Raw genomic sequence first — 18,472 nt, 5'->3', positions numbered from 1 at the left:
TCCTTTCAGTGACTGATGCACTAGGACACCTGTTCCTAACTTGACACCAACAGCAGTGGGTGGTCACCTTGGGGGAATTTGCTCTGTTTGTTTTACCCACCTTTGTTCACCAAGAAAGACATCCCATTCTACATCATAGACAGGCCATTCGGCCCATCCTATCCAGTCAAGATTGCTGCTCCACTCAACATCTCTCTAACGTGTCCTACCCCTTAATAATCTTATACGTTTCGATAAGATCTACTCTCATCCTTCTAAATTCCAGTGTATACAAGCCTATCTAAATTCCAGTGTATACAAACCTTTACCGCCCACTTCCGCACGACATCAACACCAATTCATTCACTCTGATATAACAGACCTGTAGCTCTTGGAAATCCTTCTTCAGACCAAACAAGGGTCCCGACCCTGAAGCGTGGTCTGTCCATTTCCCTCCACAGATGCTGCCTGGCCCGCTGAGTTCCTCCAACACTTTGTTTGGGGTTTTTATTAACCCCCATTATATTTCAACAGATTCCTTGTATCTACCATTTCCAATATTCACTTTGCCTTCTCTCACTGGAGGGAATTTCCGATTTCATTCCGCCCTCCTATCTCCACCTACCCCCCATACTCGCCTTTACGCCTCTGTTGAAGTCCGCACCAACACCGCTGGTGCCGCGTTGTGACTCGGAGCGAGTTTAGGACCCGCCACCCGCGGCTGCTGCTGAACCCGCGGAGCCCGCGGGAAGGGAGATTGTTTCAATCTTTATATTTTCACAAAAGTGTTTCTGTTCCGTTGACGGACGCGGTTAACGCGTTGAAATGAACGGATCGACAGCTCTGATTCCACTTGCTGTTTATTTCTCTCTTCCCACATTTACATTCCCCCTGGTTTTATTTCCGCGCTCACTTGGGTTTTACGACGCAAAATTTGGGGTTTAAATGGGAGCCGTTCAGCGCCGACCTGTTGTCCACCGGGTTTCTGCCCCACAGCCGCTGAGCCCCGCTCCTGACGCCGGTCCCGGGACCCGACCCTTTTACACACCCGGAGCGGAACCGGAGCGGAACCGGAGCAGATTCTCAGCCAGTTTCCATCCCAAGTCCTGATGAAAGGATAAAGTTTATCCGTGAATTTATTCCCAGTGAAGGTGTGGAGATGGGACTTAGTGTCCGCGTCGTAAAATGAAACTGTCCCGGACTCGTAACTGAGATAAACTCCCACCCTCCCGGGGATGGGACGGGCGGGGAGACGGGATGGAGGGGAAGTGAGTGCATCAAACTGGTCACCCCACTCCCACCTGATGATCCAGACTCCATTCTCCGGGGTCGGTGTGACCGGTCCCTTCCTCTCCACAGACTCTGCGGCGACACCCAGACTCCAGCCCCGACTCCCCGCCACCTCCACCTCCCAGTAATGTCTCCCCGATGTGAATCCCTCCGATCCCAGCACACACGCACTGCCTGTAAACCTCTTCCCGGTGTCAGGGAGACTCCTCCGGGTCTCGGTCCATCTCACCCTCTTCCGATCCTCAGACACCTCGAGCCACGGACCCGCTGTTTCCACATCCAGGGTGACGGAGACTGGGGGGAGAAGCAGAGAATCAGAGAGTCCCCGGGGGTCGGGGGGAGACTCGGGCAGCGCGGCCCCGGGACCGGGGGAGAGGCCGCTCGGCCTCAGGCACAGGCGGGCGGACAACTGAAACCTTGCCCGGGGTTTCACCCCCGACCACAGCGGGTGGACAAAAGACATCTTCCCCGGAGTTTTTATCCGGGGATAGAGAGGGGAATTTCGTGAGGTGGGGGAGGGTGGACAGGGAGGGCGAGTGCGGAGAGTGAGGAGGATTGTGAGATTGCGGTGGGGATGGAGGAATAGAATGGGTTATTCAGATATGGAGCCAGATCGGAGCAGGAGGATATTGAGGTTAGCGGTAATTTGAGGATGTTAAAGAGGAGGTAGAGGTGTGTGGTGGGGTCGTCATGATCACAGTGAAAGGGATCAGACACGAGGGGCCAGATGACCTACTCCTGTGTTTTTTGAGTGGAGGGTGAGACAAAGGGAAGGGTGGGTTTGTTAATCAATTGAAGTGGGTGCAAAAGGGTTTACAACACTTCATCAGGTCTGAAGGGTTGGGTTATCAGGTGAAGTTGAACTGTCATCAGGTCATAATGTCATCAATGAAAGTATTAGAAATAGGCCATTCGGCCCTTCAATTCTACTCCACCATTCAATCATGGCTGATCTATCTCTCCCTCCTAACCCCATTAACCTGTCTTCTCCCCATAACCTCTGACATCCATACTAATCAAGAATCCAGCTATCTCTGCCTTAAAAATATCCACCGACTTGGCCTCCACAGCCTTCAGTGGCAATGTATTCCACAAATTCACCACCCTCTGATTAAAAGCATTTCCCTTCATCTCCTTCCTAACGGAACATCCTTTAATTCTGAGGCTCTGACCTTTCATCCCTTCCTGCCCAAACCACCCCATCCCCGGGCACATTCCCCTGCAACCGCAGGAGATGCAACACCTGTCCCTTTACCTCCTCCCTCAACTCCATCCAATTTATCCCAAAGAGGAGGAAAGATTCCAAGGGGAGTAAGAGGCACCCGTGGCTGACAAGGGAAGTCAAGGACAGCATAAAAATAAAAGAGCAGAAGTACAACAAAGCAAAGAAGAGTGGGAAGCCAGAGGATTGGGACTCTTTTAAAGAGCAACAGAAGGTGACTAAGAAGGCAATACGTGGAGAAAAGATGAGGTACGAGGGTAAACTAGCTAATAATATAAAGGAGGATAGTAAAAGCTTTTATAGGTATGCAAAGAGGAAAAAAATAGTCAAGGCAAATGTTGGTCCCTTGAAGACAGAAGAGGGAGAATTTATTATGGGAAACAAGGAAATGGCAGACGAGTTGAACCAGTACTTTGGATCTGTCTTCACCAAGGAGGGTACAAGCAATCTCCCAGATGTTCTAGTGGGCAGAGATCCTAGGGCAGTGGTGTCGAAACTTTTTTCAAAGAGGGCCAGATTTGATAATGTGAAAATACCCAAAGGCCAATGCTCCCCCCCCCCCGAACCTTTAACTAATGCGCCCCCCCCCGAACCTTTAACTAATACGCCTCCCCCCCCCCGAACCTTTAACTAATGTGCTCCCCCCCCCCCCGAACGTTTAACTAATACGCCCCCCGGACCTTTAACTAATGCGCTCCCCCCACCCCCCCCCCCGGACCTTTAACTAATACGCTCCCCCCCCCCACCCCCCGGACCTTTAACTAATGTGCTCCCCCCACCCGGACCTTTAACTAATGCGCTCCCCCCACCCCACCGGACCTTTAACTAATACGCTCCCCCCCCCCCCCCGGACCTTTAAGTAATACGCTCTCCCCCCCCCCAGGGACCTTTAATTAATACGCTCCCCCCCCCCCCCGGACCTTTAACTAATACGCTCCCCCCCCCCCGGACCTTTAACTAATACGCTCCCCGGGAAGGTGTAGTCGCCGTCGCCTCTCCCGCTGGGGGGGGGGGGGATGCGGCACTCGCCCGACTGACGGGAGCGCCTGCCAATGAGCGTGCGGGATGAGGAGAGCTCAGCTGCTGCTCTCCCGTCCCCCCGCACGCCCTCAACCCCGCCGCCGCGAAGTGTAGTCACCGTCGCCTCTCCCGCTCGGGGGGGGGGGGGGAGTCGGGCAGCGCTGACCGCCGGGAGGTGTAGTCGCCCTCTCCCCTCCCCCTCCCCTACCTTCATTCTGTTAGACAGTGCTGGCGGGCCATAAATAATCATTTTTAAGACGGAAGCTGCGGGCCGTATAAAATCTGACCTCGGGCCGGACTCGCGATTGGCCCCCGGGCCGGACTTTGGACATGTCTGTCCTAGGGTGACGGAGGAACTGAAGGAAATCCACATTAGGCAGGAAATGGTGTTGGGTAGACTGATGGGACTGAAGGCTGATAAATCCCCAGGGCCTCATGGTCTGCATCCCAGAGTACTTAAGGAGGTGGCGCTAGAAATTGTGGACGCATTGGTGATCATTTTCCAATGTTCTATAGATTCAGGATCAGTTCCTGTGGATTGGAGGGTAGCTAATGTTGTCGCCCTTTTTAAGAAAGGAGGGAGAGAGAAAACGGAAAATTATAGACCAGTTAGTTTGACATCAGTGGTGGGGAAGATGCTGGAGTCAATTATAAAAGACAAAATTGCGGAGCATTTGGATAGTAGGAACAGGATTGTTCCGTGTCAGCATGGGTTTACAAAGGGGAAATCATGCTTGACTAATCTTCTGGAATTCTTTGAGGATGTAACCAGGAAAATTGACAGGGGAGAGCCGGTGGATGTGGTGTACCTTGACTTTCAGAAAGCCTTTGACAAGGTTCCACATAGGAGATTAGTGGACAAAATTAGAGCACATGGTATTGGAGGTAGGGTACTGACATGGATAGAAAATTGGTTGACAGACAGAAAGCAAAGAGTGGGGATAAATGCGTCCCTTTCAGAATGGCAGGCAGTAACTAGTGGAGTACCGCAAGGCTCAGTGCTGGGACCGCAGCTATTTACAATATACATTAATGACTTGGATGAAGGGATTAATAGTACCATTAGCAAATTTGCAGATGATACAAAGCAGGGTGGTAGTGTGAACTGTGAGGAAGATGCTATGAGGTTGCAGGGTGACTTGGACAGGTTGTGTGAGTGGGCGGATGTATGGCAGATGCAGTTTAATGTGGATAAGTGTGAGGTTATCCACTTTGGTTGTAAGAATAGGAAGGCAGAGTATTATCTGAATGGTGTCAAGTTAGGAACAGGGGACGTACAACGAGATCTGGGTGTCCTAGTGCATCAGTCACTGAAAGGAAGCATGCAGGTACAGCAGGCAGTGAAGAAAGCCAATGGAACGTTGGCCTTCATAACAAGAGGAGTTGAGTATAGGAGCAAAGAGGTCCTTCTGCATTTGTACAGGGCCCTAGTGAGATCGCACCTGGAATACTGTGTGCAGCTTTGGTCTCCAAATTTGAGGAAGGATATTCTTGCTATTGAGGGCGTGCAGCGTAGGTTTACTAGGTTAATTCCCGGAATGGCGGGACTTTCATATGTTGAAAGACTGGAGCGACTAGGCTTGTATGCACTGGAATTTAGAAGGATGAGAGGAGATCTTATCGAAACGTATAAGATCATTAAGGGGTTGGACACGTTAGAGGCGGGAAACATGTTCCCAATGTTGGGGGAGTCCAGAACACAGTTTAAGAATAAGCCATTTAGAACTGAGATGAGGAAAAACTTTTTCAGTCAGAGAGTTGTGAATCTGTGGAATTCTCTGCCTCAGAAGGCAGTGGAGGCCAATTCTCTGAATGCATTCAAGAGAGAGCTGGATAGAGCTCTTAAGGATAGCGGAGTCAGGGGGTATGAGGAGAAGGCAGGAACGGGGTACTGATTGAGAATGATCAGCCATGATCACATTGAATGGCGGTGCTGGCTCGATGGGCCGAATGGCCTCCTCCTGCACCTGTTGTCTATTGTCTTCAGATAGTTCCTCTGTCCCTCTCTTCCCCTCCCCCTTCCCAGTTCTCCCTCTGTCTTCCTGTCTCCACCTACATCCTTCCTTTGTCCTACCCGAAACGTCACCTTTTCCTTCTCTCCTGAGATGCTGCCTGACCTGCTGAGTTACTCCAGCATTTTTGTAAATAAATATCTAGTCCTAGACTCACTCACTAATGGAAACATCCTCTCCACGTCCATTCTATCCAAACCTTTCACTATTCTGTATTTTCCAATGAGACCCCCCTTCATTCCTCTGAGCAACAGCGAGTACAGGCCCAATGCCGACAAACGCACATCGTAGGTTAATCTACTCATTCCGGAAAGAGACTATTCAGACTGGGACATTTTTTCTTGGGAGCCTTTCAGAGTGACATTATAGATGTGTATAAGATGCACAGACAAGGTGATTAGCCGCAATACTTTACCCAAGGTCGGAGAGTCTAAACCTCGAGTGCATCAGTTTAAGGTGAGAGTGGAAACAATAAAAAGGACCTGAGGAGCAGGTTTTTCTGTCAGTGGGTAATGTAGATGTGGAACAATCTGACAGAGGAAGTGGGCGAGGCAGGTACAATTACAACAGTTCACAGAGAATTGGGTAGATACGTGGATAAGAAAGACTTGGAAGGATACGAGCCAGACTCAGGCAAGTGGGGCTAGCTTGGTTGGGCAACGTGGTTGGCATGGTCGAGTCGAGTCAAAGGGCCTGTTGCTGTGCTACAAAGCTCTCTGACTCTGTGATGCTTCCCAGCAGATGAGCTTGGTGGGAGATCAAATCTTCAATTTCCCTTCAGTTCAAAATAACATTAATCTTTGCATATTTGTATAACTTAAAGATAGACCAATCAAAGGTAGACACAAAATGCTGGAGTAACTCAGCGGGACAGGGAGCAGCTCTGGAGAGAAGGAATGGGTGACGTTTCGGGTCGAGACCCTTCTTCAGACTGAAGAAGTGTCCAGACCCGAAACATCACCCATTCCTTCTCGACTGAGATGCTGCCTGTCCCGCTGAGTCACTCCAGCATTTTGTGTCGACTTTCCATTTAAACCTGCAACTGCAGTTCTGTCGTACACATCTTACTTCAAGATGTCAGAAACAAGAACAATGGAAAAGGTATAAGCTTTACCTTGCTTGAAGTCATCAGATGTTTCTTTAAATGTTGCGTTGAATGAAACAGGGCAATGAAACTTTTCAATTGGCAAGGCCTCCTCTACCACCGACAGTGGTTTCGCTTCATCACGAACCCTGCGAATATTTAACAGCCGGTTATCAACTGCGCATTAGAAATGTTTTGAACTGTTCCACGAAAACTTACAATGTTTCCGTCAAGAGCATGTCCTACCTTCGCTTGCGACGAGCTTCCCCCTGAAAGAAATAAAACACAAATCTCAATTGACAAATCTCACCGACAGATAGGAGTCCAGCAGATGCAACACCCATCCCTATACGTCCTCCCCAGACTCCACTCAGGGACGCCGCCAGTCCTTTCAGGTGAGGCAGAGGTTCACTTGCACCTCCCCCAACCACATCTACTGTGTCCATTTGTCTCGGTGTGGAATCTAAATAATCACAAGGGTTGAACCCTGGTCTCCAGCCCCATGAGGCAGCGGCTCGACCCGCTGCCCCACAGCACCTCAGAAATATAAAGCCTTCCATTTCCAAATACTGTACACTGCCTGACCTGCCAAATGCTGCCAACGTTTTCTGTCTGTTCTATTTTCATGGCAATTTATGGTCAAACTCACATTCCAATCGAACATTAAACTAGAAAAACTAAAAATAAAGTAGATGCTGAAAATCTGAAAGACATAAGATCCAAGAAATACCCAGCAGATCGGTTAGATTCTTGAGAGAGTGAAACAGAGTTAATGGCTCAGGTTGAACACCATTCATCATCAGTATTAGATCTGAAATGTACGGTCTGTTTCACCTTGCAGATGCTGCCTGACCTGCTGAGTATTTGGGGCAATGTCGCAGTTAACGCGTTGAAATGAACGGATCGACAGCTCTGATTCCACTTGCTGTTTATTTCTCTCTTCCCACATTTACATTCCCCCTGGTTTTATTTCCGCGCTCACTGGGGTTTTACGACGCGGAATTTGGGGATTAAACGGGAGCCGTTTCTGCGCCGACCTGTTGTCCACCGGGTTTCTGCCCCACAGCCCCTGAGCCCCGCTCCTGACGCCGGTCCCGGGACCCGACCCTTTTACACACCCGGAGCGGAACCGGAGCAGATCCTCAGCCAGTTTCCATCCCAAGAAGGCACGAAGAGAGGATAAAGTTTCTCCGTGAATTTATTCCCAGTGAAGGTGTGGAGATGGGACTTGGTGTCCGCGTCGTAAAATGAAACTGTCCCGGACTAGTAACTGAGATAAACTCCCACCCTCCCGGGGATGGGACGGGCAGGGAGACGGGATGGAGGGGAGGTGAATGCATCAAACCCGTCACCCCATCGCCTGATGCTCCAGACTCCAGTCTCCGGGGTCGGTGTGACCCATCTCTTCCTCTCCACAGACTCTGCGGCGACTCCCAGACTCCAGCACCGACTCCCCAACACCTCCACCTCCCAGTAATGTCTCCCCGATGTGAATCCCTCCGATCCCAGCACACACGCACTGCCTGTAAACCTCTTCCAGGGTGTCAGGGAGACTCCTCCAGTTCCTGCTCAGTCTCACCCTCTTCCGATCCTCAGACACCTCGAGCCCCGGACTCGCTGTTTCCACATCCAGGGTGACGGAGACTGGGGGGAGAAGCAGAGAATCAGAGAGTACCCGGGGATTGGGGGGAGACTCGGGCAGCGCGGCCCCGGGACCGGGGGAGAGGCCGCTCGGCCTCAGGCACAGGCGGGCGGACAACTGAAACATTGCCCGGGGATTCACCCCGACCACATCGGGTGGACAACAGACATCTCTCCCGGTGGTTTTATCCGGGGATGGAGAGGGGAATTTTGTGAGGTGGGAGAGGGTGGACAGGGAGGACGAGTGCAGAGAGTAAAGAGGATTGTGAGATTGCGGTGGGAATGGGTGAATGGAGCGGGTTATTCAGATATGGAGGCATATTGAGGATATTGAGGTTAGCGGTAATTTGAGGTTGTTAAAGAGGAGGTAGAGGTGTGTGGTGGGGTCGTCATGACCACAGTGAAAGGGGGCAGACACGAGGGGCCAGATGACCTGCTCCTGTGTTTTTTGAGTGGAGGGTGAGACAAAGGGAAGGGTGGGTTTGTTAGTCAATTGGAATGGGTGCAAAAGGGTTTACAACAACTTCATCAGGTCTGTAGGGCTGGGTTATCAGGTGAAGTTGGACAGTCATCAGGATATAATGTCATAAATGAAAGTATTAGAATGAGGCCATTTGGCCCATCAAGTCTACTCCACCATTCAATCATGGCTGATCTATCTCTCGCTCCTAACCCCTTTCTCCTGCCTTCTCCCCACAACCTCTGACACATGTACTAATCAAGAATCCAGCTATCTCTGCCTTAAAAATATCCACTGACTTGGCCTCCACAGCCTTCTGTGGCAATGAATTCCACAAATCCACCATCCTCTGAATAAAAGCATTTCCCCTCATCTCCTTCCTAAAAGAACATCCTTTAATTCTGACGCTATGACCTCTAGTCCTAGATTCTCTCACTAATGGAAACATCCTCTCCACATCCATTCTATCCAAGCCTTTCACTATTCTGTATTTTTCGATGAGGTCCGCCCTCATTCTTCTAAACACCAGCGAGTACAGGCCCAATGTTCACAAACCCTCGTCTTAGGTTAATCTACTCATTCCTGGAACAGACTATTTTACCCAAGGTTGGAGAGTCTAAACCTCGAGCACATCAGTTTAAGGTGAGAGTGGAAACAATAAAAAGGACCTGAGGAGCAGGTTTTTCAGTCAGTGGGTAGTGTAGATGTGGAACGATCTGACAGAGGAAGTGGTCAAGGTACGTACAATTACAACAGTTTACAGAGAATTGTGTAGATACGTGGATAAGAAAGACTTGGAAGGATATGAGCCAGACTCAGGCAAGATGGGCTATCTTGGTTGGGCAACGTGGTTGGCATCGTCGAGTCGAGTCCAAGGGCCTGTTGCTGTGCTACAAAGCTCTCTGACTCTGTTGTGCTTCCCAGCAGATGGTAGATCAAATCTTCGATTTCCCTTCACTCCAAAATAACATTCATCTTTGCATCTTAGTATTACTTAAAAATAGACGCAATCAAAGGTAGACACAAAATGCTGGAGTAACTCAGTGGGACAGGCAGCATCTCTGGAGAGAAGGAATGGGTAACGTTTCGGATTGAGAACCTTCTTCAGACTGAAGAAGGGCCTCGACCCGAAACGACACCCATTCCTTCTCTACAGAGATGCTGCCTGTCCCGCTGAGTCACTCCAGCATTTTGTGTCGACTTGTGATTTAAACCTGCAACTGCAGTTCTTTCGTACACATATTACTTCAAGATGTCAGGAACAAGAACAATGGAAAAGGTATAAGCTTTACCTTGCTTGAAGTTATCAGATGTTTCTTTAAATGTTGTATTGAATGAAACAGGGCAATTAAACTTTTCAATCGGCAAGGCCTCCTCTACCACCGACAGTGGTTTGGCTTCATCACGAACCCTGCGAATATTTAACAGCCGGTTATCAACTGAGCATTAGAAATGTTTTGAGTTGTTCCACCAAAACTTACAATGTTTCCATCAAGAGCATGTCCTACCTTCGCTTGCGACCAGCTTCCTCCTGAAAGAAATAAAACACAAATCTCAATTGACTGAGATGGACCGTCCTCATCCCGACAGCGGGAATTTCTCCACATTTCTACAACCCTCTGATAATTCCCATTTCCCAACTCTTATCTCCGCTGCCATGCAGATAGAAAGTGGACATTGCCGTCGAGACATAGAACGATGGGGAAAAGCACAAGGAATGTTCATGAGAATGATGCCATGACTGAGAGGATGGAGCTCAATGCAAAGACTGGGCAGGTCGTGGGATTTTATCTGGAGAAAATGTCAGGAATGATGAGATAGGATTTAATTTATCGGTGGATTTAAATGGGTGAGGATGAAATAATATCTCTAATCGATGGGAGAGCAAAAATCAAAGCTGAAATGTAACGTGGTCTTCAACAAATACCGAAAGGAATGCAGTCATGAGAACATGGACCTCACTAGCATTGGAGGGAATGAAGACAACAGCAGAGATACATTTAAGGGCAAGCGGGATAAACACACGAGCGCTCCTGGAATTCGGGGTATTGTTACCGGGTGTGGTGAGTAGATGGGAGGGATGTTGAGTGGAGCAGAAATCCTGACTGGATAGGATGTGCCGAATGGCCTGTCTATTATGTAGAATGGGATGTCATTTTATGGTGAACAAAGGTGGGTAAAACAAACAGAGCAAATTCCCCCAAGGTGACCGCCCACTGCTGATGGGAACCGGATATAAATGTTCAATCTGCTGTGTGCGCCACATTCTAGATTTCAATGTTAATCCCCACAATGTGGTCATGGCTGATCTAGCCCAGGAACGAACTCCTCCGCCTTGTCCCATTCCCTTTGATTTCAGTTCCCCGAATTTTCAAAAATGTATCTTCCTCTGGTATAAATACGTCTAACAGGTTAAACCTCTCAGAGCCTCTTGGTTGGAGAATCCCAGAGATTTACTGTCCTCTGCTCATTCGTGGCCCTTGGGATCAGATATAGGATCACCCGTCGTGGTTCTCAACTCCACAGAATGCAAACACCTCTCTACATTCAGGCCAGGCAGTCCTGAGATCCCATAGATTATGCGGGAGGCCAATTAGTTTGGGAACAACAGCTGGAACAGATGAAACATTTACCCAGTTCTGAATTACTGGTAAATGCAGCATGTATTTCTGAAATATCCCCCTCCATTTTGTGACTGCACTTTCACTTCGCCAGACTGTGGTGTAACCCCTCACCTTCAGAAACACCACACTGTCCTTTTGATCCATCTGCTGCTGCAACTTAGAGAGTTCCTCCTGAATAGATTTTAAATTCTCTTCGATCTCTCCAAGATTTTTCTTCATTCTATTCAGAATCCTCTTCTCTTCCTCCCGGATATCTGCCTGTACGCGCTGCTCTTTCTCAGTGAGAATCTGGTGCAGTTCAGCAAACTGGGATGCGATCTTGGACTGAAGGTTGTGTGACTGTTCCTGTTAAATGAAAGGTGAAGATCAATATGTGATGTCACTGATTGTGTTTCCCTCGGAGGTTGACGGTGACATTTGTCCTGTGCATTTTTTATTTGCTTTGGCAATTCAATAGTTTGTCTAAATGCTTCTGAAGTGTTGTGATGGTAATCTGATAACCCATCAATCCTCTACCCCTAATGCAATTCCCAGCTGCCTATTCCTTTTCAAGTGCCCATTAATTCCCATTTATCCGTCCACCACCCCCTAGTGGGGTGCCGCAAGGCTTATTGCTGGGACCGCAGTTATTTACAAAATATATTAATGATTTAGATGAGGGAATTAAATGTAACATCTCCAAGTTTGCGGATGCCACAAAGCTGGGCGGCAGTGTGAGCTGCAAGGAGGATGCTGTGAGGCTGCAGGGTGAGTTGGACAGGTTGGGTGAGTGGGCAGATGCAGTAAAATATGAATAAATGTGACGTTATCCACTTTGGTGGCAAGAACAAGAAGGCAGATTATTATCTCAATGGTGGCAGATTAGGAAAAGTGGAGGTGCAATGAGACCTGGGTGTCCTTGTACACCAGTCAATGAAAGTAAGCATGCACGTACAGCAGGCAATGAAGAAAACTAATGGCATGTTGGCCTTCATTGTGAGAGGATTGGAGTTTAGGAGCAAGGAGGTCCTACTGCAGTTGTGCAGGGTCCTGTTGAGACCACACCTGGAAAATTGTGTGCTGTTTTGATCTCCTAATTTAAGGAAAGACATTCTTGCTATTGTGGGAGTGCAGTGTAGGTTCATCAGGTTAATTACCGGGATGGCGGGACTGACATATGATGAAAGAATGTATCACAAATGCTGGAGTAACTCAGCAGGTCATGCAGCATCTAGGAGAGAGGGAATGGGTGACGTTTTGGGTCGAGACCCTCTTCAGACTGATTCTGAATGGGTCGACTGGGCTCGTGTTCACTGGAATTTAGAAAGATGAGATAGGATCTTATAGAAACATGTAAAATTCTTTAGGGATTGGAGAGGCTAGATGCAGGAAAAATGTTCCCGATGTTGGGGGAGTCCAGAACCAGGGGTTATAGTTTAAGAATAAAGGGTAGGCCATGATCATATTGAATGACGGTGCTGGCTCGAAGGGCCGAACGGCCTACTCCTGCACCTATTTTCTATGCAGCGCCCGAGGTCAGGATCGAACCCGCTCACCAGAACTGGGAGACAGCAGCACTACTTGTGTCACTGCGCTGCCCTGTTATTACACGCGTCACAGGGATCAAACCTGCACAAGATCAGGAAATCGAAACTTAAAAGCCTCACCAAAACTCCAGAAATCTTCTCTTTCTGTTGCTGCTCCATTTGCAGGATCTCTGATTTATCTTTTGTGAGAGACTGGATGGAAGCTTTAACCTGACCCTGCGATTGTGTTTGAAAATCGGAGAATAAAAGTGTTAGACAATAAAAACGGAATTAAACAATGATGCGATCAAAATCGGTTTGCTTTTACCTTGTAGTTTTCAACAGCTTCTTTAACCGGCATGAAGCTGTGAGACTTGTGTTCCCGCCCAGCTGCACAAACCACACAGATCAGCTTCTTGTCAGTTTCACAAAACAGCTTCAGTTCTTCCTGATGTTCCTCGCAGTGAAGTTTACTTTCCTTCACTGTCCGATTCAGGCTCAGTGTTCGAGCTTTCTCAGCCAGTCTCGCCAAGGCCCGACTAACCCTGAGGGTGCGGTCTGTAAACACCTCTCTACATTCCGGGCAGGAGTTTCTCCCCTCCCTGTCCCAACTCTGTGTGATACAGGAGCGGCAGAAGTTGTGCCCACACTCCAGTGACACCGGATCGGTGAAGAAATCCAGGCAGATGGGACAAACTGCCTCCTCGGTTAAACTCTCGACCTGTTCTTTCGAAGCCATTTTAACTCTGTCCCTCCCTTCCCCTCCTCCTTACCAGATCTCCCTCTATCTTCCTGTCTCCACCTATATCCTTCCTTTGTCCCACCCCCGACATCAGTCTGAAGAAGGGTCTCGACCCGAAACGTCACCCATTCCTTCTCTCCCGAGATGCTGCCTGACCTGCTGAGTTACTCCAGCATTTTGTGAATTAACTCTGCCATTTCCTAGTTCAAAACGCATGTGCGCTGCGCACGCCGCCGTCTAGAGGAATGAATGTAAATCTGACGCAAATGTTCAACGTGAAGATGCAGAAACAAGGAACTGCAGATGCAGGTTTAAAAAAAAAGTACAAAGTGCTGGAGTAAGTCAGTGGGTCAAGCAGCACATCTGGAGAACATGGACAGCTGATGTTTCGGGTCGGGACTCTTCCTCAGACTGATTGTAGGGGGTGGGAGATGGAATAACGAAGGGAGGAAAGGGGCAGGACAAAGCCTGGCTGGCAATAGGTTGACACAGTTGAGGGGGGAGAGGGAGTTGATAGTCAGACGGTTGGACAAAGGCCAGAGATGAAAAGACAGAAGGTGTGTGACAAAATGATTGAGGACTTGCGAATTGTGTCCTGATCTTCAAACAGTCTTCTCCTCAGACGGCCAAAGGTTGTGCAGGTGCATTGAAGGCGCTGGTGAGTTTCACCATCAATGTTTGCCTTCCTCTGGGAAGAGGAGCGCCGGCCAGAGCACCCGAGGGTCACCATCGTTACGACCATTTTAAAGGAAGGAGACAAATCCACCCGCGGAAACTATGGAGGGTTCCCCCGCTCTCTACCACAGGGAGGGGTCAGTTACACATTAAACTGTCCTGAATATAGACGGAAGCGGAGAGTAGCGCTTGGGACAGTGTAAGGTAGGATCAAATGCTGGAAACAACTGCAGAGTAGATTCACGAAGATGGTGCCAGGATTTGAGGGTCAGAGCGAAAGGGAGAGGTTGGGCAGGGAAGGATTTATTAATTGGAGCGCAGGAGGCTGAAGTGCATAAGATCAAGAGGTGAATAGACAGGGTGAATGCACAGTCTGTTACCCGGAGCAGTTGAATCGAGAACTAGAGGATACAGGTTTGTGGTGAGAGGTGCAAGATTTAATCGGAACCTGAGGAACAACATTTTTATACAGAAGGTCGTGGGTGTCTGGAACAAGCTGCCAGAGGGGGTAAGTGAGGCTGGACAACAACGTGGAGTGGAGTTGAAGCCCCGTTTCCTGAACAGAGGATACCTCCGAATCACCCCTCCTCCTCTTGCTCCTCCTCCCCCTCACCCCTCCTCTTCCTCTCCTTCACCCCTCCTCCTCTCCCTCTCCTCCCCCCCCTCTTCCACTCCTTCACTATCCTCCTCCCCTTATTCCTCACCTTCACCTCTCCTCCTCCTCCCTCTCCTCTCCCCACTTCCTCTCCACCTCTCCCTCATCCCGCTGCTTCCCCTCAACCCTCCTCTTCCTCTCACCCTCCATTTCTCTCTCCTCCTCTCCCCCACCCCTCCATTTCTCTCTCCTCCACTTCGGACCTCCAAGGCCGCCTCTCTCCGTAGCCGCTGCCGCTCCTTGTGGAGCCGCTGCCGGTCGGGGCCGGGGCCGCCGCTGCAGGCCCGGCGGAGAGGGAGGGGGATGAGGGGGAGAGGGTGGTGGAGGGGGATGATGAGCCGCGGCAACAGCGGGTCTCGGGTTGCCGCCGCCATCAGCGCCATGGGGGTCTTGCTTCCATAATACCGGTTGCCATCAAAGCTGAAGTGAACAGTAATCAGTCGGTATATGTAGGAATGTGCAGCATCTGCAGCTGGTTTAAACCGAAGACAGACACAAAATGCTGGAGTAACTCAGCGGGACAAACAGCATCTCTGGAGAGAAGGAATGGGTGACGTTTCAGGTCAAGATCCCTTTTCAAACGGTCAGAATCGACCCGTGCGTTGGAAGGAACTGCAGATGCTGGTTTAAACCGAAGATTTAGTCTGATGAAGGGTCTCGACCCGAAACGTCACCCATTCCTTCTCTCCCGAGATGCTGCCTGTCCCGCTGAGTTACTCCAGCTTTTATCTTCAGCAATCGGTCGGTGACAAGCTTTGAGTTTAAAGTCTGAAGATGTTAGAGGGGATAATTGAGGTGTAAGTGAGGAGAGAATCAGGCGGGCAGATGGCATCACAGATTCTCATTACACGATAATCAGAAAAAGGGATAAGGTGTGAACAAGAGCTCGTTTAAAAGCGTTACATTCTCCAAGTAAGCTTTAGTAAGTTTTAGATATAGGTTTCAAAGGTCTTTTATTGTCACGTGTACCAATTAAGGTACAGTGATATGCGAATTACCATAAAGCCAGACGAAAATAAAAGCAACAAGACCAGAATTACACAAAAGTATTTCTGTTGCTTTGACGGACGCGGTTAACGCGTTGAAATGAACGGATCGACAGCTCTGATTCCACTTGCTGTTTATTTCTCTCTTCCCACATTTACATTCCCCCTGGTTTTATTTCCGCGCTCACCCGCGTTCTGTAGCTTTACTATTTTGTACGTAATTATATTTTCAATAAACACATCCACAAGTTCCACGGCATGATTTGGCACAGAATACAGAAAGAACATTGCAGTAGTCTTGTCGTGATTCAATCTGAGCCACAGACCACTTTTCCAATGCACATTATAAGCAGATGCCACTGTGCTAAATGTCGCAACATTCCCTGCACACTAAGGGCAATTAACCAATAACCCGCATGTCTTTTGGAGGTGGGAGAAACCCGGAGCAATAGACAATAGAAAATAGGTGCTGGGGAAGGCCATTCGGCCCTTGGAGCCAGCACCGCCATTCAATGTGATCATGGCTGATCATTCTCAATCAGTACCCCGTTCCTGCCTTCTCCCCATACCCCCTGACTCCGCTATGCTTAAGAGCTCTATCTAGCTCTCTCTTGAATGCATTCAGAGAATTGGCCTCCACTGACTTCTGAGGCAAAGAATTCCAGATTCACAACTCTCTGACTGAAAAAGTTTTTCCTCATCTCACTTCTAAATGGCCTACCCCTTATTCTTAACCTGTGGCCCCTTGTTCTGGACTCCCCAAACATTGGGAACATGTTTCCTGCCTCTAACGTGTCGAACCCCTTAATAATCTTATACGTTTCGATAAGATCCCCTCTCATCCTTCTAACCTGCAGGAAACCCACGTGGTCACAGGGAAAACGTGCAAACTCCGAACAGACTGCAACAGAGGTCATGTTTGAGGCAAAGGCTCTGCCTGCAGCTCCACAGCACCTCAGAAATATTAACCCTTCCCTTTCCAGACACTGTCCCAACCTGCTGAATGCCGACAACGTTTTCTGTTTTTTTGTTGGCTGTTTATGGTCAGACTCACATTCCAATCACCCAATCAACTGGAAAAACGGAAAAAAAACACGCAAATGCTGAAAATCCAAATGGAAACACCATTCATCATCAGTATTAAATCTGAAATGTCAGGTCTGTTTCACCTTGCAGATGCCGCCTGACCTGCTGAGTATTTGGGACAGAGGGGGTAAGTGAGGCTGGACAACAACGTGCGGCGGGCTTTAGGACCCGGGGGGATCCGGCGCTGCGGAGCCGCCGCCGCGGCTGCTGCTGAACCCGCGGTCAATGAAAGGGGCGGGGCACGGCTGAGGGGAGGCGGAGCTCAGCCCCGTCAATCACAGCCCTGACCACCAAGTGGATGTCATTTGCAATCAGCTGCGGGTAAATTTCATTCCCTTAAACTCAACACATCAGTGTTTCCCATCGTGAATTGTTCATTATATTAGGCTGCACAATAACATTACTTCTAAACCAAACACTGTTATTGTATTTAACAGTCTCATGTGCCAGTTGCAAACTTGAATTCAACTCAATGATTCAAATATACTCTATTGTCACATGTACCTCGGGACGGTGAAATGCTTTGCTTTTGCATGCAATCCGGTAAAATACAGACCTCATCTGGGCGGTACAGAGAGAGTCGCCACGTTTCATTATATTAGGCTGCACGATAACATTACTTCTGCTGCAAACACTGTAATGAAGAAGGGATCACAAAATGCTGGAATAACTCATTTTGTGATACATTCGATTAGTACCAGCATCTGCAGTTATTTTTCTGTAATGAAGAAGGGTCTCGCTCCGAAATGTCACCCATTCCTTCTCTCCAGAGATGCTGCCTGTCCCGCTGAGTTACTCCAGCATTTTGTGTCTGTCTTCGGATTAAACCAGCATCGGCAGTTCCTTCCTACACACTATCATTTTCTTTAACAGTCTCATGTGCAAACTTGAATTCAACTCAATGATTCAATTATACTCTATTGTCACAGGTACCTAGGGGCTGTGAAATGCTTTGCTTTTGCATGCAATCCGGTAAAATACAGACCTCACCCGGGCGGTGCAGAAAGAGTGGCCACGTTTTTGGCGTCGACAAAGTTGCGAGAAGTTCATGGAACAGTCTGTATTTCCCCGCAGCGGCGAACCAGGCCCCGCCGCACGAGGCAGCAGGCGCCCCCGCGCCGGGACCCCCTTCGTTCTCGGCTGCCCCCCCGCGGGTTGCTCTCGGGTTGGAATGATTCACGGCTATTTTCCCGATTGCGGTGGGGATGGAGGAATGAAGCGGGTTATTCAGATATGGAGGCAGATCGGAGCAGGAGGATATTGAGGTTAGCAGTAATTTGAGGTTGTTAAAGAGGAGGTAGAGGTGTGTGGTGGGGTCGTCATGATCACAGTGAAAGGAGGCAGACACGAGGGGCCAGATGACATGCTCCTGTGTTTTTTGAGTGGAGGGTGAGACAGAGGGAAGGGTGGGGTTGTTAGTCAATTGGAGTGGGTGCAAAAAGGTTTACAACAACTTCATCAGGTCTGTAAGGCTGGGTTATTAGGTGAAGT

The 18,472-nt window shown here is 49.0% G+C and overlaps 2 protein-coding genes across 2 annotated transcripts in view; one reads left to right on the top strand and one right to left on the bottom strand.

Annotated features, from left to right (window-relative positions):
• The window catches only part of LOC144602868 (pre-mRNA-splicing factor ATP-dependent RNA helicase DHX16-like), a 783,352-nt gene that overhangs the window by 344,460 nt on the left and 420,420 nt on the right, over positions 1-18,472 (top strand). The gene's annotated exons all lie outside the window — the stretch shown is intronic.
• On the bottom strand, positions 843-13,068 carry LOC144602541 (uncharacterized). The gene is made up of 8 exons (XM_078415669.1): positions 12,979-13,068; positions 11,444-11,677; positions 10,217-10,239; positions 10,001-10,119; positions 8,187-8,251; positions 6,854-6,876; positions 6,638-6,756; positions 843-1,563 (listed from the first exon to the last, which is right to left on the bottom strand). Exons 1-8 carry the CDS (start codon positions 13,015-13,017, stop codon positions 860-862), a joined length of 1,326 nt encoding a protein of 441 aa, XP_078271795.1. The 5' UTR covers positions 13,018-13,068; the 3' UTR covers positions 843-859.

The sequence above is a fragment of the Rhinoraja longicauda genome, chromosome 19, assembly GCF_053455715.1.
Source record: "Rhinoraja longicauda isolate Sanriku21f chromosome 19, sRhiLon1.1, whole genome shotgun sequence".
NCBI lineage: Eukaryota > Metazoa > Chordata > Chondrichthyes > Rajiformes > Arhynchobatidae > Rhinoraja > Rhinoraja longicauda.
Note: the sequence above shows the minus strand (reverse complement) of the source record. Positions and strands in the feature narration are given on the sequence as shown.

Coding starts and splice junctions, on each gene's coding strand:
- LOC144602541 (XM_078415669.1), bottom strand. CDS start 13,017: ATGGAGCAGCAACAGAAAGAGAAGATTTCTGGAGTTTTG. Junction 11,678..12,978: donor AGAAGATTTCTGGAGTTTTG/GTGAGGCTTTTA, acceptor TTCATTTAACAG/GAACAGTCACACAACCTTCA. Junction 10,120..10,216: donor GAAGCTGGTCGCAAGCGAAG/GTAGGACATGCT, acceptor AAATATTCGCAG/GGTTCGTGATGAAGCCAAAC.